Source organism: Lutra lutra, chromosome 18 (assembly GCF_902655055.1).
Source record: "Lutra lutra chromosome 18, mLutLut1.2, whole genome shotgun sequence".
NCBI lineage: Eukaryota > Metazoa > Chordata > Mammalia > Carnivora > Mustelidae > Lutra > Lutra lutra.
The window spans coordinates 16,095,581-16,119,602 of record NC_062295.1 but is presented as its reverse complement, the minus strand read 5'-3'; the positions used below and the strand labels follow the sequence as shown (position 1 = coordinate 16,119,602).

At 43.3% G+C, this 24,022-nt stretch overlaps 2 protein-coding genes across 3 annotated transcripts in view; one reads left to right on the top strand and one right to left on the bottom strand.

Annotated features, from left to right (window-relative positions):
* DNAH3 (dynein axonemal heavy chain 3) overlaps positions 1-24,022 on the top strand; it is a 175,063-nt gene that overhangs the window by 70,080 nt on the left and 80,961 nt on the right. For both annotated transcript variants that reach the window (XM_047714390.1, XM_047714392.1), the window contains 13 exons: positions 217-309; positions 1,997-2,107; positions 5,377-5,491; positions 8,381-8,579; positions 11,442-11,550; positions 11,777-11,890; positions 12,609-12,785; positions 15,153-15,244; positions 16,337-16,556; positions 17,127-17,261; positions 18,828-18,939; positions 20,137-20,378; positions 23,701-23,801. In XM_047714390.1, the coding sequence (XP_047570346.1) occupies positions 217-309; positions 1,997-2,107; positions 5,377-5,491; positions 8,381-8,579; positions 11,442-11,550; positions 11,777-11,890; positions 12,609-12,785; positions 15,153-15,244; positions 16,337-16,556; positions 17,127-17,261; positions 18,828-18,939; positions 20,137-20,378; positions 23,701-23,801 (1,820 nt within the window). The remainder of the gene's footprint in view (positions 1-216; positions 310-1,996; positions 2,108-5,376; positions 5,492-8,380; positions 8,580-11,441; positions 11,551-11,776; positions 11,891-12,608; positions 12,786-15,152; positions 15,245-16,336; positions 16,557-17,126; positions 17,262-18,827; positions 18,940-20,136; positions 20,379-23,700; positions 23,802-24,022) is intronic.
* On the bottom strand, positions 10,508-11,209 carry LOC125091022 (stathmin-like). The gene has a single exon (XM_047714393.1). The coding sequence runs from the start codon at positions 11,126-11,128 to the stop codon at positions 10,679-10,681; it is 450 nt and encodes a 149-aa protein (XP_047570349.1). The 5' UTR covers positions 11,129-11,209; the 3' UTR covers positions 10,508-10,678.

Below are 24,022 nucleotides of genomic sequence, written 5' to 3'. Positions count from 1 at the left end.
TTCCCTATTTTTCCTTTTACATCACACATACATCTCAGAATTAAAAAAGAGACATAAGCAAATAAATATAAAATGCATAATTAAAGAATATTGGCTTGAGGGGGTGTCAGACCGTTGACCTCCCTCCAGCCTTCCTCCAGAGAGAAAGCTGGGTCTGTCCATGATCCCTCCCTCTGGGCTTGGCTAACTTGTGGCTGCTTTGTCTCACCCCTATAGGGCATGGTGGAGAAGTGGCTCCAGCAGGTGGAGAAGATGATGATTGCCAGTATGCAGGAGGTTATTAGACTTGGGATTGAAGCATATGTCCAGGTAAATGAGAATTGGGGTACAGGTGCCAGGGTGTTAGTACAGCGACAACAACATTGGGGAGAAGATTAAATGGATCAATTCTAAGCACCCCTCTGCCTTCTACCAAAACCCACCCGGATCCTGCTGGGTAACACCTGACCCTTCCACGACCCTGCTGTGCCTCTCTCTTCTTTCCCTTTGAATCCTGGGGTGATGCACATATTTCTGGTAAAACAATTAGAAGCAGATGGTACAAGATAAGATGGTTAGCCAGAACCTTCTGGCTGCTAGCTACAAGTCCCTTCTGTGAAATGAAATGATGGCAGGAGGTCTTTTTAGAGCACCTTCCAATTAAGTGTTTCTCCCTCTAGGCTTTTCGTTTACAGTACACATGCCATGAACAGTACAATTCATTAAACTCCCCAAGTATTAGGGGAAACAGGTATGACTGAAGAAAGCCAAAAGAAAATAACTGTTGGTGATCACTCTTCAGCCAGCTCGTAGCAAGGTTAAATATAGGTAGACCAGTCTGGTAGACTGGTAGACCAGTCTTTGTGTTCCTTGACTTTGAGTGCCTTTTCTTCTTACTTTTCAGGGCCTCACCCCCACAATCACATCCATCGAATGGAAGAATATTCAGTTAACACCTTCCTAGTAAAGTACAGGGTACTGACCCTGCTATCCCTCTTAGAAATACTGCATTGTAAACGAAAGGCCGGTCCTTTGTCCTATGATTTATTTTAAATAAAAATTAAGAATTTTTAAATTTAAAATTTTTTTTTAATTTAAATGTAGGGGCGCCTGGGTGGCTCAGTGGGTTAAAGCCTCTGCCTTCAGCTCAGGTCATGATCCCAGGGTCCTGGGATCGAGCCCCACATCGGGCTCTCTGCTCAGCACGGAGCCTGCTTCCCCTTCTCTCTGCCTGCCTCTCTGCCTACTTGTGATCTGTCTCTCTGTCAAATAAATAAATAAAATTTTTAAAAATAAATAAATAAATAAATAAAATTTAAATGTAAATTTAATTTAAATGTAAATAAAAGAAAAATGGTGACCTGTATGGAAGAACCTCATGCCATTGCATCCAGAGCAAGAGTCAGCAAATGTTTTCTGTAAAGCAAATGTTATTATAATGTCTTCAGCTCTGTGGGCTGCACATACTATTTATCTTGGTCTTGGTAGTGCAGAAGCAGCTGTGGATGATCGGTAAAGAATGAGTGAGGCTCTGTTACAGTACACCTTTATTTACAAAAACATTTGTTTTTGGCCACAAAAACATTTTGTTTTTGGCCCTCTGGTGTAGTTTGCCACATCTATAGTTTAAAAACAAGTTTGGGGGGTTGGGGTACTGGGCTAGGCTGAGAAAACTGGCCCACCACTGCAACATTGTGTAGCCTTCAGAAAGGGTAGTTATGAAAACTCTCTGTGAACAACACCTTGATGATAACTATGTAAAATCCTTGGATTGGGAGCTTAAGGAAAAAGGAAAAAAAAAAGTTGATGAGATTGTTGATGATTTTTTTTTTCCAAAAAATTCAGGGAGGAAGACATAAATCAGTAATCCCAAAGATGTCAAGTCTAGTAGCTTCCGAGAGTGGGGGAGAGTTGTGTGTTTGTTGAGGGGATATGGCGGTGGGGAATGTTTTTCAGAAGTGGGTTTTGGTCCCACAGGATGAACTGACATACCACATGACCCCCTGTACTTTCCCAGGTACGTCGTAATCAGTGGGTCTTGCAGTGGCCTGGCCAAGTGGTTATCTGTGTCTCTTCCATCTTTTGGACCAAGGAGGTATCCCAAGCCCTGGTGGAAAAGACCCTACCAGTAAGTGAACATGTCATGAAGCTAGTGGAGGAGAGTCAAGCTTGATTAGGATCTGAAGGACATATAATTAAAGTAGCCATGTTTTTTTTTTTAAATTTTATTTTTTTTATAAACATATATTTTTATCCCCAGGGGTACAGGTCTGCGAATCGCCAGGATTACACACTTCACAGCACTCACCATAGCACATACCCTCCCCAATATCCATAACCCCACCCCCCCTCTCCCAACCCCCTCCCCCCATCAACCCTCAGTTTGTTTTGTGAGATTAAGAGTCACTTATGGTTTGTCTCCCTCCCAATCCCATCTTGTTTCATTTATTCTTCTCCTACCCCCTTAACCCCCCATGTTGCATCTCCTCTCCCTCATATCAGGGAGATCATATGATAGTTGTCTTTCTTCGATTGACTTATTTCGCTAAGCATGATACCCTCTAGTTCCATCCACGTCGTCACAAATGAGTAGCCATGTTTTTTAAACAATAAAAAATCACAGCATCCAACTGTGGCATAGAGAAGTTAGGGTTTTCATGGGGACAGTGGGATGGAGAATCTGGCGTTGGAACTGACCCACGGAGTTCTCTGTTGTAATACCCACCCTGGTCCTTCCCAGGCAGAAATTCTAGGCTGCAGTATTTTAAGTTTTTATCAGTCTTTGCTTTCAAGGGTCAACTTAGTAGAATTTCCACCAACAGAGACCTCTGGTCTTCTTCCTGGGCCAAAAGATCACCTGGTCCTGTTTCCCCTCCTCCTCCACCATTACCTACTTACTGCCACCTGCAATTGGTCACAAACCTACCTACACAGCTCTTCCTTCCATGTTCCCTTGAGACCAAGAGTGCTCAAGTCCTACTTGTCTTCAGATCCAGGCCTGTATATTTCCAGTTAACTCTTGCCATTGAAACCAGTGTTTGAGAGTTCAAGACATGGATGGACTTGGGTTCAAATCCTGATACTTTTCTTTGTTAGCTGTGTGACCATGGGCAAGTTCCTTAACCTGAGTCTCAGTCTCCTTGACTATATAATGTGCTACAGTACACCACATTGTATTACAACGTCATAGTACTGTATGGTGGGAGAGTTAAATGAGAAGCTGGCAAGTTAGTCAATACTAGAGCCCAGGCTATGACCCCCACAGGGCAGAGACCATGCTTGTTTGGTTCACTATTATATCTCCTGGGGTTATTGCAATGCTGAGCACATAGTAGGTTCTTAATAAATATTTACTGAAGAAATGAATGGCAACTTCATTCCCAAACTTTTCACCATGGTATCATTTCCCATGATGATCTTATCAGACCTTCTGTTCTTTCTCCCCATAGATGACTGGCTGTGGACCAGAAAATATTTCATTTTACTGTATTTTGCTTTATACCTTAAAATTAGAACATGAGCATTTGACCAAGGTTCAAATTTATACACATTCCATGTTGATAATTCCTACAAACATATTGCACTTGACACTTGCAAACTGCTTTCATGTATTTCATTTCAAATTTTTGAAACACTAAAAAATTCTGATTTTTGTGACTGCATCTCTGTGCCCCAGTTTTCCTACCTATAAAAAGGGGAGACTGCTTCCCATCATACACCCCTGCCCTGATGGATATGGATGCTGAATAATGTGGCTCAGCATCCTAAAGGAAGCAGGTATTGGTATGGGATCGCCATCCATCCACCCATCCATCCATCTATTGTTCATTTAACAAATATTTGTTTGACATCTGCTCCATGCTGGAATGAGGCTACTAGGCAAAGGGATTTAGAGTTGAATGAGAGAGACATGGTGTCTGTCCTCATGGGTTTACAGTCTACTGGGGGAGATAAAAAGTGTCTTTGCTAGAACTGTGATAAGGAAAGTACAGGGATCCAGGAAGCATGGGGAGGAAGGCGAGAAATAAGAGAAGCATTAGAAGTGGAGACAGTTTCCTAGAAAAATGGTGTCTAAGAAGAAACATAAAATATAAATAGGAATTAGCCAAGCAAAGAACAGGAGAAAGAATGTTCCAGAGAGAGAGACCAGAATGTGCAAAAGTCTGAAGACGAAAAATATGGTGCATTCCAGCAAGTGAAGGCACTTGGGTCCAGAGTAGCTGTGGCATGGGTGTGGTTCAGAAAGATGTGCAAAGCAGCCCTATCACCAGGGGTTTTCCAGACCCACAGCAAGGGCAGTGGGAAAGGACTGAAAAGGTTGTTTGTTTTTTGCTGCATGTCAGGTACTTTATTAATAACAACAACCATCAGTATTTACTGCATACTTTATTCACATTGTGCCAAGTGCTTCACCATCTCATTTAATCTTCAAAACAGCTCCAAGAGGTAGTTGTAATTATCTAGACTCGACAGACCAGGAAACTGAAACTCAGAGGGTTAATATCTTTTGCCTGGACCTGCATAGGTAGGAAGTGGGGAAGGTGAACTATGAACCTATAAAGTTAGTCTCCATTTTTTTTCCTTTTTTACAATTATTTCTGTGTTTTAACTCTTCATTTTGAAGTAATGCCAGCATTACAAATAATGTTGCAAAAATAATGCTAAGAATTCTCATGCACCCTTCATCCAGAATCCCCCAACATTAACATCTTCAATAACCACATTACAGTTATCCAAATCAGGAAACCAACATTGATGCAAGATACATTTTTATCTAATCCATAGACCTTTTAAATTGGCTAATCTAAATTTAGCCATTTGCCCCACTGATGTCTTTTTTTGTCTGGTCCAGGATCCATTCCAGGATTATCGTTTACGTACATTTAGTTTTCACATCCCCCGTGTCTCCTTTAATCTGAAAAATTTCAGGTTTTTTTTTATTAATTCATATTTATCGTGTAATTTCTATACAGTAAAAGTTACCCTTTTTAGTGTACAGTTCTGAGTTTGAACAAACACATCCTTTTGTGTAACCACCATCCCAATCAAGATATAGAACTGTTCCATGCCCCCCCCCAAAATTCCCTCAATCCCCTTGAGGTAACTCCTTCCCCCGCTCCATGCCTCTGGCAATTACCAATCTGCTGTCTGCTCCTGCAGTTTTATCTTTTCCACGATATCATAACAATAAAATCAAGGTATCTAGCCTTTGAAATTTGGCTTCTTTCAATTAACATAATGCATTTGCACTTTGTCTAGAGATTAATGAAGGGGTTAAGGGAAAGGCACCCAGAGGGATGGCTTAGACTCTGGGGTGGTAGAGGGTGCCATTCCCCAAGAGGGGGTTACAGAGGAGAATCCAATTTAACCAGTTGTCTCCTCCTATGCCCCTGCCAGGATTTTCTGAAAAAGAGCAACGATCAGATTGCAGAGATTGTCCAGCTGGTCCGAGGGAAGCTGAGCAGTGGGGCTCGACTCACCCTCGGGGCCCTCACGGTCATCGATGTCCACGGTGAGCAAGGGGGCTTCCCTGGCGTTGCTGACTGTCTAAGAATAGCAGCCAAGCTTGCCGTTCTCCATTCCCCTGGATGGAGTGATTCAGGGTCCCCTTTGCCATTAGGGAGGGGCTTCTCCAACTGAGAGTGAGGTGAGGAGGTAAGGAGAGAAGCCAGAGCTTCTCTGAATCTCTGAATCTCCAGTGTGTTTTCCCCTCCCATCCCCACTCTTGTTTCCAGGAAACCTCCAAACAGGGCTCTCACAGAGACAATGGCAGCCAAAGCCATTTCTGAGATTCACCATCTTAGAATGATTTCTTGAGACTGACCATGGCTAATATTTTTGAATACTCACCAGGTGCCAGGCTCTGTGCTAAGTGCTTGACACACATTATCTCACTTTTATGCACACTTCTCAAATTAAGAACCTGAGGCTGAGGTAAATAACTTACCCAGAGGCATACAGCAGCTACTAAGGAGCAGAGGTTGTTTTATAATTTGATGTAATTGATTTAATTGTAATTCTATGTCTGATTCCAAACCCAAGAGACTGAAAATGGGCAGTGTATGCAGGGATTCAACAGGAGAGAGAGATAATGCCTTCCAGCACTTTCCTTTAAAAAAAAAAAAAAGAAGAAGAAGAAGGGGAGGAGGAGGAAGAACTGGGGTCTTTATATAAAACAAACCACCCCCTCACCCTCACTCCATCACCACCAAGGAAACTAGGGCTGGACTAGCTGGTTGCCTGGAAACAGTGTCTCTCTTGTTCACACACCAAGCTTCCTCCTGGCATTTCGTGGCATCTTATTCTCCCTAAGGCTGATGCTCATTTCAATCTAATTTCTCTTGGATAGACTAGCATGAAATCAGGGAGAAAGAAAGAAAAATGTGCTCTTCATTTGGCAGGAAGTGCAGGTGCGGTTACTGCCCAGGGGGGTTGCGTTCACACACATGCACACATGCACATACACATGCATGCATGGAACATACATGCACATACACACTGCATCACACAGGCATCCCCAAGTCATTTCCTTGAGACTTGCCTTCGTCTTGGGTCCCTCATGGCAACCCCTACTCCTGCTACCACTCTGTGATTTCCCTCAAGAACCTGAAGGGGAATTAAGTTCCTCAAGAAGGATGGAAGAGCTGTCAGTGTAATCTTGAAGGACTCTTCTTTAGAAGGTTTTGGATTTCACTGTCATAAAGACTTCTCTTCGCAGACAGGTAGTAGACTTGCAGAAACATCCCTTTACAAAGTTTTATTTCTGAGATAACTAAATTAGAGCTGCTGTCCTACTTTTTTTTTTTAAAGTAGGTTTTGTGCTCAGCATGGGGCTTGAACTCACGACTGTGAGATCAAGACCTGAACTGAGATCAAGAGTTAGAGGCTTAACCAACTGAGCCACCCAGCCACCCCTACTGTCCTAGTTCTGAGATCTCAATAGCTCTCACCTAAGAGTTCCCTGAAAAATAGCTAATGATTCTTAGAGATCTTTGTGCACTCTTCAACATCAAGGCCTCCCATCACTGTGAGAAGATTAAATTAGGCTCATAATCCTGTGAGAGAAAGAAGGAAACCCAGAAGTATATCTCCCATCTGGTTTCTCAGGCCCCCAGATGGAAAGACTATATCTAACCATAGGTTCATGAGACCCTTTCCCTTGCCAAGCTGACTGTTTTCTCCTAGGATATCCTAGAAGCCTAGAACATGGCCAAAAATGTCATACTGGAGATATGACAGCATTTGGGGTAACTACATATTGCAACACTCTCAGGGTCAGTCCCCCAGGAATTTGGGAATTATAACAGTATCTAATATTTATATAATCTTTCTTTTCTTCCTTTCATCTATCTATATACGTGTAGATGTGTAGATATTTACATATGTACATATATATGTACGTGTAGGTATATATATGTGTATGTATACAGTTGATCCTTGAATAACTGGGTTTGAACTGCACAGGTCCACTTACATGGGAATTTCTTTTGATAAATACAATACTGTAAATGTATTTTCTCTTCCTTGTGATTTTCTTAAATATTTTCTCTAGCTTTATTATAAGAACACAGTATATAATACATATGACTTACAAAAGATGTCTTAATTGGCTATTACCTGTAAGGATTCTAGTTGACAGTAGGCTATTAGTAATTAAGTGTGAGGGGAGTCAAAGTTCTACGCAGATTTTTTTCCCGTACCATGGGTGGGCACACCTAGCCTCCCTGTTGTTCGAGGGTTAATTGTATGTACAGTTACTCCTCCTGATAACCTTATAATAACCCTATAAGGTAGGTACTGTGTTATTCCCATCTTACAGATTATGCAGCTCAATAGAGAGGTGGAGCCAACTTGCCCAAAGTCACGTAACTAGTTCATGGCAGATTCAGAATTAGGATCCCAGCAGTCTGATTTCAGAGTATGCATTTTTTTTTTTAGATTTTATTTATTTATTTGACAGAGACAGATCACAAGTAGGCAGAGAGGCAGGCAGAGAGAGAGAGAGAGGGAAGCAGGCTCCCCGCTGAGCAGAGATCCCGATGTGGGACTCAATCCCAGGACCCCGAGATAATGACCTGAGCCGAAGGCAGCGGCTTAACCCACTGAGCCACCCAGGCACCCCTCATAGTATGCATTTTTTATGCCTCTGCTGTACTGCTTGCCGACAACACAGCAGATTCTCTGCATGGCTTCTCGGGTGAAGCAAAGACCAGCCTCCAAAAGAAATTGCTATGTGCAGGGTAGGGGTAGGCAGGGAGGCTGGTTGAGTCTGAAACTGTTTGTGGAGAGTGACTGCTGGCCTGGATGATGTCCTCAGACCCCCTCTGAGCAGTCTGTGGGCATAGGAGTATGCTGACAGCTCTGCATTTGTGTGTTTCCATGTCTGCATCTGTCCCAACAGCTCGTGATGTGGTGGCCAAGTTATCTGGGGATAACATCTGTGACCTGAACGATTTCCAGTGGATCTCCCAGCTGCGTTACTACTGGGATTCAAAGGACGTGCAGGTGCAGATGATCACCACAGAAGCCTTGTATGGCTATGAGTACCTGGGGAACTCCCCCCGGCTGGTGATTACGCCCCTCACGGACCGCTGCTACAGGTAACCTCTGCCCTCCCCCTCCCTCCCAGATGCAAAGGGTGAATAACAATTCCAGAAGAAAAAGCTTCTGGAGAAGAAGGTGTGGGGCATCTTGAGTTTGTGACTTTTACATCTACATTTCATATTCTCAGATTTTAGAATTTTGCCCTTAGTTTCCATGGTCCTACAGATGGGCATGGAAATTGGGCCTTAGGCCAGAAATGAGAACCCAGTAGGAGTCCTAATGCAAATTAATGTGACCAAACCAACAAGCAGAATGTTGATGCCTGTCCTTAAAAATACCACAGTACTTAAGTAGAAAGCTCTCTGATGGCAGGAATCAAGATGGTGCCTGGAGATCGCATGGAGGAAAGATAGAAAAGGGGCCAGATGAAGGACTCTGGCAAGGAGTCTCCAAGCTCAGCCAGCCAGTCTGTTGGTGAGACGTAGTCATTCTATGCTGAGCAAAATGCTTTATACTTTTCTTGATATTCATACCATTAGAAATCTGACCTCTGTGAATGTGTCAACTTTGTGATACTTAGACTTTCTTTGATTTTTGTATATTCCTTTTTTTTTAAGATTTATTTATTTATTTGACAGAGAGAGAGAGAGAGAGCACAAGTAGGCAGAGAGGCAGGCAGAGAGAGAGGAGGAAGCAGGCTCCCCGCTGAGCAGAGAGCCCAACATGGGGCTTGATCCCAGGACCCTGAGATCATGACTGGAGCTGAAGGCAGAGGCTTAATCCACTGAGCCACCCAGGCGCCCAATTTTTGTATATTCCTTAAAGTGGAATTTTTTGTAATCATAAAGATAATTCTTGAGAACTTTTTCATTCAAAGCCCTCAATCACTTATTTTCTGTGTTCTGTGATTTTTGGTCTTCATTCATGCATTTATTTCACCTGTTACTCAATAGCCATTTCTTTTTTTTTTTTTTCTTTTCTTTTTTTTATTTATTTATTTGACAGAGAGAGAGATCACAGGTAGGCAGAGAGGCAGGCAGAGAGAGAGGAAGGGAAGCAGGCTCCCTGTTGATCAGATAGCCCGATGTGGGGCTCGATCCCAGGGCTCCAGGATCATGACCTAAGCTGAAGGCAGAGGCTTTAACCCACTGAGCCACCCAGGCGCCCCTCAATATCCATTTCTTAAACACTTCTGTGCACCATGCATGCCATCAACCCTCAACCTAATGGGGTTAGGGGACAGAGACGTAGTCGGATGAGTATAAGATGGTGTGTTAACTGAAACCATAGACGCTCATACAATGGTTGTAGTGCCTCAAGTGAAGAATACATCATTAATTTCTAACATTTATGTTTGCCCTACTCTTACCAAACTGAATGAAATACAGATCCTGAACTCAGGAGTTCATAATCCAGTGAGAGAAATATATTTATTTCCACCACTCCATTAGCACTGTTGATCTTTCAAATCTGGAGCTTATGAAGACTTTTAACTCTTATTTGATTCATTTATGTATGTATTCATTTATCCATTCAGTCATTCATTCAAACAAATGTTTATGGGTGCCCACGCACCAGGCTCTGGGGTTACGGTGCTGAGTAAAACATTTTTTTTTTACAATGATGATATGTTTATCATATAATCAGAAAAAAATTAAAGCTATTTGTACAAGTCAGAGCAAAATAAAGCAAAAGTCCATTTCTTTCCTGTGTCTTAGGACTTGGGTACCAAATTCTTTTTTTTTTTTTTTAACAGCACTGTGCAGTTTTATTAACCATTCAAGTACAGTAGCATCTGGTAAGATTGGGACAGAATTGGGATTTAAAAGTGAACAGATATTCAGCATCTAACAATTTGAAAGAAGCCACTACATACTCTTTTCACGAACATGTTTTCACAGAGCCAATACAGTACTAGCCGTTAACCCAGTACACCAGGTGCACTGAAGTAGAAAAGATGCAACGAGAAAAAGTAGCTACACTTTCCGTTTCTCCCCTTTAGGCCCGAAAACAACATCATACAATCTGGATCTACCTATACAGTCCTACATCAGCTTCTAGATTTGTCAGGAGGGCAAAAATAAAATGACACTGGCCAGTACAGTCTTTGGATATTTGGGAAGGGGAAGGGGAGAAAGTCAGTTCTCAGAACAAATTAGTCAGCGTCAGTTTCATCAGCAGGGTCTTTGGATTCCTTGTTCTTCCGCACTTCCTCAATGTGCTTGTCCTTCTCCCGCAAGCGCTCCAGTTTGGCGGCCATCTGGGCCTCTCGGTTCTCTTTGTTGGCCTCCATTTTGTGGGTCAGCTTTTCTTCCGCCATCTTACTGAAGTTGTTGTTCTCCTCTATGGCTTTCTGAAGCACCTCTTTCTCGTGCTCCCGCTTCTCAGCCAGCTGCTTCAAGACCTCGGCTTCATGGGACTTGCTTCTTTCTTCTGCAGCTTCTAATTTCTTCTGAATTTCCTCCAGGGAAAGATCCTTCTTCTTTGGAGGGGAAAGGGGGAATTCTGGGACGGATTCTTTTGATCGAGGGCTGAGAATCAGCTCAAAAGCCTGGCCTGAAGCACGCTTCTCCAGTTCTTTCACCTGGATATCAGAAGAAGCCATGGTGAACAGAAGACAAGAGACTGGCAGTGTATTCTACACAATCCACTGGCAAGGAAAACCCCCGGCAGAGCATGAGAAGCAGCACCGCTTTTTTTTTTTTTTTTTTTTTTTTTTAAAGAGGAAGAGAGTCAGGGGAGGTACAGAAGGAGGGGGAGAATCTTAAGCAGGCTCCACATCGAGCATAGAACCCAGTGTAGGGCTTGATCTCACAACCTAGAGATCATGACCTGAGCTGAAATCAAGTCATTCACTTAACCAGCTGAGCCACCCAGGCACCCCACTGGACACCAAATTCTTATTTTTTTCCCCTTAGGACACTGATGGGGGCTTTGAAGCTGAACCTTGGGGGAGCTCCAGAGGGACCAGCTGGTACAGGCAAGACAGAAACCACCAAAGATCTGGCCAAAGCTTTAGCCAAGCAGGTAGGGAAATGCGGTCTATTCTTAACCTCTCTTCCCATTCCTTTCTGGACTTCTGTCCAGGAGAGTTGGCGTGAAGTTCAAGATGGTTTAGGGGGAGAGGTATAGTGGGGCTCCAGCTCCTGCAGTGGAATAGGAAGAAAGGAGACCTACCTGTATTTCATGTGCAGAGTAATTCAGATAGGAGAGAACCCATCCCTAATGGTGCCCACATCCTCCCTCTCTCTAGTGCGTGGTCTTCAACTGCTCAGATGGTCTGGATTACAAAGCCATGGGGAAGTTCTTCAAGGGGCTGGCCCAGGCTGGAGCATGGGCCTGTTTTGATGAGTTCAACAGGATTGAGGTAATGCAGCAATTGGCCTGCAGAGCAGGGGTTGGACATGCAGTGGCCTTTTTCTGGGCTCTCAGCTCCTCAGTGACAGGGCCTTATGTGTCCTCTAAGACCCCTGCACAGAATAAGTACTCAACGAGATAAAAACAAAAACAGTCCCAGGAAGACAAAGTACATATACATCCTCACTGTAGTCATTCACGCACTCATTCAAAAATTTACTGAGCAGCTAGTATATGTCAGATACTCTGCAGTTGTTCAGGACACAAAGCTAAGTAAGAAAAGAGTGATACAATTTTAGCAAGGGCAGATAAAAGTTAAGCAAAACAAATAGTAAATGCTAGAAGTCTATAGTCGTGGTATAAAGGAGCCATCATAAAAGAGAGGGGGTGATTAATTCTATTTGTGTGGGGAATTTAGGTCAGGAAATGTAAACATGCAATTAGAACCAATCAATACTATTTGAATCCATACGATGGGTCAAACATTATGCTGGGTGCTAGAACAAAGATAAAATACTAGGGAAAGTAGTAACACACACACACACACACACACACACACACACCAATTTTCTTTTTCTTTACCAAAACCCCGAATCATTCTCCTCATTTTGATGTGAAGGTCTGGTTCTCAGATGTGTTTTGTCGTCGCCAAGTGAGGGGGCCTCGGGCAGTGTGGGGTAGTGGCTGTCACAGCAGGAGCTTGCATCAGCCAGCCACTCTCACCCCAGGTAGAAGTGCTATCTGTGGTGGCTCAGCAGATCCTCAGCATTCAACAGGCCATCATCCGGAAGCTGAAGACATTCATCTTTGAAGGTACCGAGCTCTCTCTCAACCCAACCTGTGCTGTCTTCATCACCATGAACCCCGGGTATGCTGGCAGGGCTGAGCTTCCAGATAACCTCAAGGTAAATGTCAGCATGTATAAAATCTGTGTATACTTTATGGTATAGAAACCTCTGGAAGTAACCAGGGATCTCACGGAAGAAGGCAAACAGTGGGTGCATTTTTTTGTCCGTGAGAAGTAGTCGTGGAGCAACAATGGTGGTAAGATAGGCCCCAGAACATAACTATACCCCCAACAAGGTGTCATGGGGAGGGGTGTATATATATACAGGATGAACCATGGCAATTAGGAAACGATGGACAATGGAGTAAGGGTCACCAATTCGTCTACAGGGGGTGAAACAGCTAATATAAATGAGAGGAACCAGCTGGGCATGGTAGGGACTCTGACAAATGCCCCATCCAGAGCAGCAGCCCCTCCTTAGCCTACTGTTGCCAAGCAGGAATTGTCAGGTCTTCTCATTTTTCAGGAAAAACCGGAAATTTGGATTTCTACATCTGATTTTGTGATCCTGGCTCAATGAAAAAAAAAAAAAAGTCCCTGTAGGCCAAAAAAAAGCATCTAATTATAAGACAGCATCAAAGTTAGACACAGAGAGCTCTGGGAAACCTGGGCTGAACTGGGGGCACTTGGGTGGCTCAGGTCGTGATCTAAGGGTCCTGGGATCAAACCCCGTGTCAGGCTCCCTGCTCACTGGGGAGTCTGTTTCTTCCTCTCCTTTTGTCCCTCTCCCCACTTGTGCTGTCTCTCTCTCTCCGTCAAATAAATGAATAAAATATTTTTCTTAAAGATTTTATTCATTTATTTGACAGAGAGAGAGAGATCACAAGTAGGCAGAGAGACAGGCAGAGAGAGAGAGGGGGAAGCAGACTCCTTGCTGAGCAGAGAGCCCGATGCGGAGCCGAATCCCAGGACCCTGAGATCCTGACTGAACCTAAGGCAGAGGCTTAATCCACTGAGCCACCCAGGCGCCCTAAATGAATAAAGTCTTAAAACAAACAAACAAACAAAAAAAACCCTAGGCTGAACCATGTGGAGCTCCCCTTTATTACTACAGTTAAGCCGAGGTGGTGTCCATACCAAAGCAGGCTGTTCCAACCAGCTGCAGAGATGATAAGGAAACATGTATGTCTCCAGTGCCTACTGCTTAGCTGGCCCAAGTTATAGCATTGCAATAGTCCTTGGTCCTTGGTCCTGCTGCTAGTGGAGAAGGATGGCACCTCTGAAAGGAAGAGAGAGAGTCACCAAGGCCATGTTCAAGGGAATAGGCTGTGATGACCTTAGCCTGCTGCTCTCATGGGAGGAAAAACCCCAAAGTACAAGATAGCTTGATCTCCTCCTGTGGGAAGAGACCCTAGCAACCCCACCGCATGAAAAGAGGTACCAGAGAGAGACTTCCAGGCCTGCTTCTTTATGGAATTTTCTTCTAAGACATTGCTCCATCCCATTGAACCAAAGACACAAGAGAGACGTAGCCAAACCCACATTAGTACTTAACCTGACAGAAATGCATCCACTTTCTTTCCACCCTCCAGATGGAAAAGGGTCAGGGGGATCTTAGGAATGGCTCCTCCCCTCTAGGCCAGCATAGGCCAGTGAGCACCAAAGTAGAATTTGGACCCACAGTTCTTTTTATCACTCAACTGTTGTGACTCACTACCCCCTGCACACACACAGCCCTCCCAGCCAACAAGCTTGTTAGGTCTACTTTCTCAAGAAAGTAGCCTTCTTGAGATAGTGTGGTATAGCAGAAAGCACCAGGGGTTGGTGTCAGGGAGCCTGGGTTCTAGCCCTGGCTCTACTTCTAACTAACTGCTTGACTTCTCCTCTAAGATGCAAGGTAATATCAATAGCTGATGTTTATTGATCTCTCACTGTTTGCCACACACTGTTCTAAACACTTCACTTATATGATATCATTTGTTCTCATGAGAATGGTACGGTTGCTGGCCCATATGAGATGAATTAACTGGAGGGGTTACATTACTAGCCCACAGCCACTAGATAGCAGAGTCATGATGCAAATCAAGATCTGTCTGACTTCAAGATTCTTCTGATACATATGGGTCCTGCATTCCTAACTGACTTCCCATGTCCCTGTTGGACGCAGGAAGGGTCTGATGGTTGGAGGATGCTCCTTTGGCATAGATGTTGTTAGAATACCAGTGCCTAGGGCCTTCCACATAACCATTGAGGGACCTGGTGTGACGATAAGTACCTAGCCAACATCAGTAGGGAAGTTGGCTGAATAGTGGATCTGTCCAACAAAGGTAGTCCCTCTGCATTGGCTTCTCCTCCCACTTTCCCTTCCTTCATTTTTACTGGAGTGGCCTGAACAACCATGCTGCTTCTCTTTGCATCTGTAGACATACTGCCACCCATTGCTCACTGAACGTGTTCAGGTTCTCAATCGCTGTTTCTTTTCTAGGCCTTATTCCGGACAGTAGCCATGATGGTGCCAGATTATGCCCTCATTGGAGAAATCTCCCTCTACTCCATGGGGTTTCTGGACTCTAGAAGGTATGTTACATGGGCTTTCCAGTAGATTCTAAAGGTTCTGAAAGAGTGCCTTCTGTGTGTTGGATTCAAGGTAGGTTGCCCAATGGAAGAAAGGAGAGAAACTTGAGAAATGGACTTCCATTCCCTAGTTGATCTGAAAGTACATAACCCTGGCTTTTGTTCTGACCCCATTCCTGGCCAAGAAATAGCCCAGATTCCCAAGAAAGGTCCTCCTCTCTCTTTATGTATACTTGGACTTCTCTTAAAGAAATTGGCCTTTCTATCCCAGCCCCTGCTACACACACACACACACACACACACACACACACACACACACACACTGCTTAAAGCAAGACTTTAAAACATGAAATTAGGGGCACCTGGGTGGCTCAGTGGGTTAAAGCCTCTGCCTTCAGCTCAGGTCATGATTCCAGGGTCCTGGGATCGAGCCCCACATCCTGCTCTTTGCTCAGCAGGGAGCCTGCTTCCTCCTCTCTCTCTGCCTGCCTCTCTGCCTACTTGTAATCTCTGTCTGTCAAATAAATAAATAAAATCTTAAAAAAATAATAAAATAAAATAAAACATGAAATTATTCCAAGATTGAATAGGAAAATTTTAGTATAATTTGGAATTAACATTGTTATCATCATAACATTTACTGACTTCAAAAAGTAAAGCATGAACATGGAAAAAAAAATGTCATGTCACAGACGTGAATAAAGGGAGTGTCTACTCAGTGACCTTGAGTCCCACACTCTGGGGGTTAACATTGTTAGTAGTTTGATGTTTCTTCCAAAATGTGTGCGTGTGTGTGTGTACTTGTACATTCACGTTCATATACTCAGAGAAGTATTACACACATAATTTCTTCTACGGTAGATTTTATACATATATGTGTCTGCTTGCTCTTTCCCTCCTAACCTTGAAAGAGTCAGAATGCTTCCTTATTTCATCATGGTAACTATTAAAAGGATTTCAGATGATAGGGCTTCTCCATCAAGTCCATGAGCAAGCCTGATTCCTGAAGGGACAGGGCACAGGGATGTTGGGAATGTTTGCAGGCCGGAAGCTGGTGCTCTCTGGTGGTCTGCAGTGGTGTCTCTGCCCTCCTAGCCTTGCCCAGAAGATTGTCGCGACCTACCGCCTGTGCTCAGAGCAGCTGTCTTCACAGCATCACTATGACTACGGCATGAGGGCAGTCAAGTCTGTGCTCACTGCTGCTGGCAACCTGAAGCTCAAGTATCCTGAAGAGGATGAGAGTGTCCTGTTGCTTCGGGCCTTGCTTGATGTCAACCTGGCCAAATTCTTGGCCCAAGATGTCCCTCTGTTTCAGGTGAGGGCTTTGGGACCTCGACCAAGTCCTGAGACTCATTTTTTTGAAAATGAACTGTATCTCTGGCCACCTCTGCATTTCCAGCCAGCAACCCCACCAACAGATACCCTCTCCCAAATGTTTGATCATGGTGATAGCACTATCCCTGTCTACCTCCTGATTTTACTAAAAATGGTCACTGATAGAATAACATCTGCTATTGGGTTTGGGTAAGTTTTTGTTTTAACCAAATGTAGTTTTCTTTTGTAATTATTTTAATGCCTCTCTTCCTAATCAGGTGGGAGCTCCATAAATACAGAAATCATGACTATCTTATTCATTCCTAGTACATTCATTGGTAGATAATACAGACTTATTAAATTTTTGCCACCTTGTAAATTTATTTGGGACGGAAATCATGTCTTACAGATAGTGTTGGACTTTGTAATTGTGGATGAGTTTTGGCATAGAAAAATGAGGTTTGGAATTTTACAAAGATTTCTGCCATCTGTAATCTCATTTTCAGAAAATGTTGAGGTCATACCTCTGACAATTCATCCTTTCCACCTTCTCTTGAATTCTTATTAACAGGGGATTATATCAGACTTGTTTCCTGGAGTTGTTCTCCCAAAGCCAGACTATGAAGTTTTTATAGAAGTGCTGAATGAGAATATCAAAAAGATGAAGCTCCAACCAGTACCTTGGTTTATTGGGAAAATTATCCAGGTTTGTTCCCTGCATCCCTATAGGGATGCACCTGTTGGACTATACACAGAAATCAGGAATTGGAATTGTGATAGGTTGAACTCAACGATGGCAATCAGAGGTGCCTGGTTACAGTGGGAGGTGACTTCAGGTCTCACTTCCAGGAGCTGAAGTTGAAATTCACTGTTTTTCCTCTGACCATCTCCCTTGGGATTCTTTTTTTTAAATTTAGGTATGAAACAAAACCTTTGGAGGCATTGGGCTTGAACTAGTCAGGACTTTATCAGTTTCCAGTGATACAAACCCAACTCAAACCACCTTAGTCAACAGAAGGGAATCTGTTCACTTACCTAACTTGAAAACCCAGGTGTAAGTTGACCTTAGACACAGCGGGATCCGAGAACCTTTCTCTTCATTTCTGGACTCTCTGATTTACAACTTCATTCTTGGTTGGGTCCCCAGTAGCCTCAGTCTTTGATTGTCCCAGGTTCAAGCCCAGAAGGAAGAAGAGCATTGCTCTCCAAATAGCTTCAGCATAGGTCTCAAGATTAGCTTTGAACTGTGCTGGTAAAGTCGCATGACCACCCCGGGACTAGTAACAGGGAGGATCATTTATATTTGACAGCATGGGTCCTAGCTTAGAAAATACCTTTTACCTGCTGAGAGTTCTAATCAAGTCAGAACTGCATTTAGGCGTCGAAAAAGAAAGTTTCCAATTTAAGTGCAATTTGCTAAAATGACCACTGTTTCCTTTTCCCCTTTAAAAGCAAATACAAATGGCCTAATGAAAAAATTAGAGGCAGTAAAGTCAGACAGCCATGTGTCCAAATCCGGGCTCCACCACTGAGGAGCACGGACAAGTTATTTAACGTCTCTCGGGCTCAGTATTCCCACCCCTAGAAGGTGGTTAATGATACCTGAGTGGATTAAATGAAATAATTTGGTAAGTCACTTGATGCTTACTTAGCACATTGGTAGGTACAGAGCAAATAGGAGTTCCCATTTCTGAAATAATATGAAAATACACATATACTTATTTATCGAAAAGATATTCATTTATTCATTTATTTATTTTAGAGAGAGCACCTGCAAGTGAGGGGGGAGGAGCAGAGGGAGAGAATCTTTTTTTTTTTTTTAAAGATTTTATTTATTTGACAGACAGAGATCACAAGTAGGCAGAGGCAGGCAGAGAGAGGGAGGTGGAGGCAGGCTCCCTGCGGAGCAGAGAGCCCGATGTGGGGCTTGATCCCAGGACCCTGGGATCATGACCTGAGCTGAAGGCAGCGGCTTAACCCACTGAGCCACCCAGGCGCCCCAGAGGGAGAGAATCTTAGGTAGTCTCCAAGCCTAGCACAGGGTCAGACACAGGGCTCAAGCTCACAACCCTGAGATCCTGACCTGAGCCAAAAATCAGGAGTCAGACACTTAACCAACCGACCCACCCAGGTGCCCCTATCCAAAAGATATTTTAACTATAGATCATCAGACGTAGAAGTGACTGTCCCTCATTCATCATTGACTTCTGACTAGCTTGCAGTTCTGGGAGGTCTGCAAGGATTAACTGCTTAAAATTATGTCTTCTTCCAGATCTATGAGATGATGCTGGTAAGACATGGCTTTATGATTGTTGGAGACCCCATGGGTGGCAAGACCTGTGCTTATAAAGTGCTGGCTGCAGCTTTGGATGATTTATATGAAGGTAAATCTCACATCTCTGGCTTCCCAGGAGCACAGGAGTCCCCAGTAGGTTGGCTGGCTCTATGGAGATAATGCCAGACTGTTAGTCCTGCCATCTCTGGATTGTGACGTCAGAGCCAGAAATAGAACCTGGCATACAGATGTCTGCAGGCAGAAAATAAAGGTGGGGGGTGGGGGAGCTTCTAACAGGGATTTTATGTGCATGTCATTAAGTGGAGGAATTTTCATGAACTTCTTAAACGCTGAATAGTGGCTTCTCCAAAGGCTTTCCTATGAGAAACTCCTGCCACTGTCCTGAACAGATTATTCTGGAAGCCAGTATTGCATGGTTTCTTTTTTCTCCTTTTTCTTTTCATCTCCTCTTCCCTTTTCTTTCCTTCCCTTCCCTTTCCCTTTTTCCTCCCTCCCTCCCCTTCCTTCCTCTCTCCCTCCTTCCCTTCCTTCTCTCTCTCTCTCCCTCCGTTGCTCCCCTTCTTTCCCTCCTTCCATTTAATGTAGAAGATAAAACTTCAGATTTTTGAATCAGACCCAGAACTTGGACAAATAATTGAATCTCTCTTAGCCTCTGTTTTCCCATCTGTGAAATGGGATTGTCATGAGAATTAAATGAGATTATGCGGGAAAATAACCTAGCATAGTTCCTGCTCAACAAATGGAAACTACGTGAATTGCCAGAGAAACAATTTTGGGGGTTTTTTTCTTTTATAAAAAGCAAGCCTGTGGTGTTTGTTTGTTTGTTTTGTTTGTTCTTAAGATTTATTTATTTATTTATTTTAGAGAGAGAAAGAGAGAGTGGAAGGGAGAGAGAGAGAACCCCAAGCAGACCCGGTGCTGAGCCTAATGCTAATGTCTCAACACCTTGAGATCTTGAGCCTAATGTAATGTCTCAAGACCTTGAGATCAGGACCTGAGCTGAAACCAAGTTGAAACAAAGATGCTCCGATGCTCAACCAACTGTGCCAGCCAAGTGCCCCACAATCCTGTGGTTTTGAAAAGCAATACCTTCTCTTTCCACATTCCCTTCTAGTACTTTATCTTAACATGTTTTTTCTTATAATATTTGTTGATTTACTGTTGAATTTTTACAGTTTTTTGTTTTGGAGACTAACTTGGCCCTAGTAACAAATTAGGGCATTTCAAACTTAATATTCTGGTCTCAACAGAGCCTTTGTAACTCATTTTGGACTTTCTTGCCCAGCCAAACAGATGGACGAATTTGCTGTAGAGTATGAGATCATCAACCCCAAGGCCATCACCATGGGGCAGCTCTATGGGTGCTTTGACCAAGTGAGCCATGAATGGACAGACGGTATCCTTGCCAATACTTTCCGGGAGCAAGCGTCTTCAGTATCTGATGAACGCAAGTGGATTATATTTGACGGGCCAGTAGATGCTGTTTGGATCGAAAATATGAATACAGTTCTGGATGACAATAAAAAGGTACTACTGAATCTCCTATCAATTTTACATAGGTAAGGTATAAATCCTCTTATTCAAGTGAGTAATTAACCAAAACTATATAATACATACATTTATTAAACAAAGAATAAATGCCCCACAAGAAAGTAACAGCTTATGAGTTATGCTTCCATTTGTACTTGTAGTGGGTAAGCTATGTGTGTTTAGGGATTAATTTGCATCATGGTTAAAAGCCTTGGTATTGGCATCTTATTGGACCACTAGCTCTAGAATTGAGCTGTTGTATTGGGAAAGTCACATAACTTCTCTGAACCTCAATTTCCTCATTTGTAAAAAGGTAGTAATAAAACAGGGATATTGGCAGTTAACCAAGTAGCACATACATAGTGCCTGATATATGGAATGGATGTTGGTTATCCATTTCTGTGTCCTTAGAGACTTAAGACAACCATTTACTTTATTGATGATATTATGGATTATAAACTTTGGAAGGGCTTAATTGGGCTCAGCTAATCATTGTGATATCCATGAGGGCAGCCATGGCGGGAGGATCCACACCCAAGGGGGCTTCCTACCTCGGTGCCTGAGGGCTCATTCCTCATTGGCATATCTCTCTCTGTCTCTTTCTCTTCAGATAGTATCATCCTCCAGGCCTTTCCAGTTGGCTTGGGTGTCTCACTTAGTGATCTTGGAGTAGTCCACTTCTTACATGGTGGTCAACATTTCCAAAAGTCAGGAAGTGACAGCTTGCAGGAAATTGAGAGCTGTGCTTGGAACTAGCATAGCCTCACTTTTTCTCAATTCCATGAGTCCAAGTAGTCACAGGGGCTGCCCAGATTCAAGGGAGTGGGGGAGAGGCTCCACATCTTGATGGAGTGGGGCAAGGCCACTTGGCAGAAGCACACACGGGATGGGAGCTATCACTGCATCAGTCTTTGGAAAAAACATTCTGCCACCGTAAGCATAGTGCCTAAAGAGCTTAGACCCCGAACCGGACAGCCTGGTTTCAACCCCTACACTGCCACTTGCCAGCTGAATGAACCCAGGCAAGCTATGTGCCCCACGTATTTGCACCACTTTCTATCAGGACATACCTACTAAACACTAGGACTTCTGATGGACTTTCCTTCCATTCCAGAAGGATTTGTGGAGATGTCTTTGTCCTTCTAGGCCTGCACTAGTCCATGACAGATTCCAGAAGGAGTCTCTCATGGGAAACAAGCAAATAAAACAGGAAGAAGGTGCACAGTTAAGTTCTATGTGAAAAACTGAGTAAGAGTAGAGTAAGAAACTGAGTAAGGTTCATCATCTGTAAAATGGGGACAATAGTGTCTACATCATAGTGTTAATCAGGAAGATGAAATAAGTTAATATTTGCAAGCTGCTTCCAATGGCACCTGGCATAGAACAAGCATTATCTTACTGTAGGCTAAAATAAAATAAAATTTGTCACCATTTTAAGGAAGAGTTTCTACCCTGAATATACATGATTATCAAATCAAAATATACTTTCCTACTGCATTAAAATTTCACAGGACTATGAGTGAGTCATGCTCAACAATGGAAGGCCTAATTATCCAAATTACATACACATACTAATTATAACACATGTGTGATTTTGATTACATAACATAGAAATACAAAGGTTTTATTACATGATATAGGCTATGTTATATAAACTAATTGTACAAATGTACTTGTTGGTCTTGAGATAAGTATAAAGAGTCATGGGGTGCCTGGGTGGCTCAGTGGATTAAAGCCTCTGCTTTAGGCTCAGGTCATGATCCCAGGGTTCTGGGATCGAACCCTGCATCAGGCTCTCTGCTCAGCAGGGAGCCTGCTTCCTCCTCTCTCTCTGCCTGCCTCTCTGCCTACTTGTGATCTCTGTCTGTCAAATGAATAAATAAAATCTTTTAAAAAGAAAAGTATAAAGAGTCATGATCAGTGAATTTTATGATGACTCTTCTCTTCCCTGGGTGTAAATCAAACTACTATCAGAGATATGGGTGTCTTTTACTTTTCTTGATATTCAGAGTTGACACTGCTGGTGGTATCAGCCCCATAAGAGCTATGACCTTCCTGGAGACACATGTAGTGGCCTGTTTCCAGGTGTGTTTTATGTAGGCCAGGTAATGTACAAGGGAATTTTTAAGTGCATCTTTGGGTGAGCAGCAGGGAATGATGGGGTTTTCTCTTTGCCCCTGAAAGACTAAAGCTTCAAGCAACCCTATGTCTTAACCATCTCACTAGAACCCATGTTGTCAAATGGGAAGCAGTACCACTAACTTTGTACATACACTGAGGCTGCCCCATGTATTTGCCCTACTTTCTATCGGGACATACCTACTAAACGCTAGGACTTCTGGTGGCCTTTCTTTCCATTGCAGAAAGGATTTGTGGAGATATTTTTGTCCTTCTAGGCCTGCATTAGTCCGTGACGGGTTCCAGAAGGAGTCTCTCATGGGAAACCAGCAAATAAAACAGGAAGAAGGTGTGCAGTTAAGTTCTATGTGAAAAACTGAGTAAGAACCATGAGACTTGGCATAATCTGATAACCTTGATCTTCCATCTAAGGCTGCAATTCAGTGACTCTCTGACCTCCCTATTTATTTATTTTAATTTTGTGGGGGTTTCTCTTTTTTTGGTGGTTTTTTTTTTTGTTGTTGTTGTTGTTGTTGTTGTTTTGTTTTTTTTAGAGAGAGAGAGAGAGCATGCATGTTTGAGCAGGTATGGGAGGTGCAGAGGGAAAGAGAGAATCCCAAGCAGGCTGCCTGCCCAGCGTGGAGATCATGACCTGAGCTGAAGTCAAGAGCCAGATGCTTGGGTCATCTGGGTGGCTTAGCCCCACATTGGGCTCCCTGCTCAGTGGGTCTACTACTTTCTCTCCTTCCCACTCATGCTCTCTCTTGCTATCTCTGTCTCCCTCTCAAATAAATAAAATCTTTAAAAAGAGAAAGAGAGAGAGAGTCAGACACTGAACTGACTCAAGTATCCAAGTGCCTGCCAAACCCCCCTATTTAAAATCACAACTCACCCAGCCCTGGCTGAGCATTCTCCAGCCTCCTCTTCTATTTAATTTGTCTCCAAAGCACTTTCATCATTTTATATGCTGTATGTCTTGTTTATCATCTGTCATCTGTTTCTTCCCAGCGGAACGTAGATCCCAAGAGCACAGGGATTTTTATCTGCTTTATTCCCCGCACCTGCTCCTGACGCATAGTTGGTGCTCAAGAAATATTTGTTGAATGAATTTGAACCATCTCTGTCTGCGCTGAGGCCTTTCACTAGGGGATGGAATTTAACCACTTTGCCTGACCTCCCCACCTCTGCTTTTCACTTTCAGCTGTGTTTAATGAGTGGAGAGATTATCCAGATGAGCCCCAAGATGAGTCTGATCTTTGAGCCAGCGGACTTGGAGCAGGCCTCTCCGGCCACTGTGAGCAGGTTAGTCAGTCTTGCCCTGGCCCCCTGAGGGAACATGTGGCCTCACTGACCCAAAAAACCCACAAATGTGATTAAGCCCTAGCAGATCACCTACAATATTTCTTGTCCCTACAATTTATCCTAAAACCAGTCTGCAGTCCACAGTGCTGGTAGGAGTCTAAAATCAGGCAAGCATTTCGGAAAGGAATTGAACATTATTTCCTAAGATTAAAACTTCACAT

What these genes read in the sequence shown, in the direction of transcription:
- LOC125091022 (XM_047714393.1), bottom strand. Translation starts at nt 11,128, where the DNA reads ATGGCTTCTTCTGATATCCAGGTGAAAGAACTGGAGAAGCGTGCTTCA.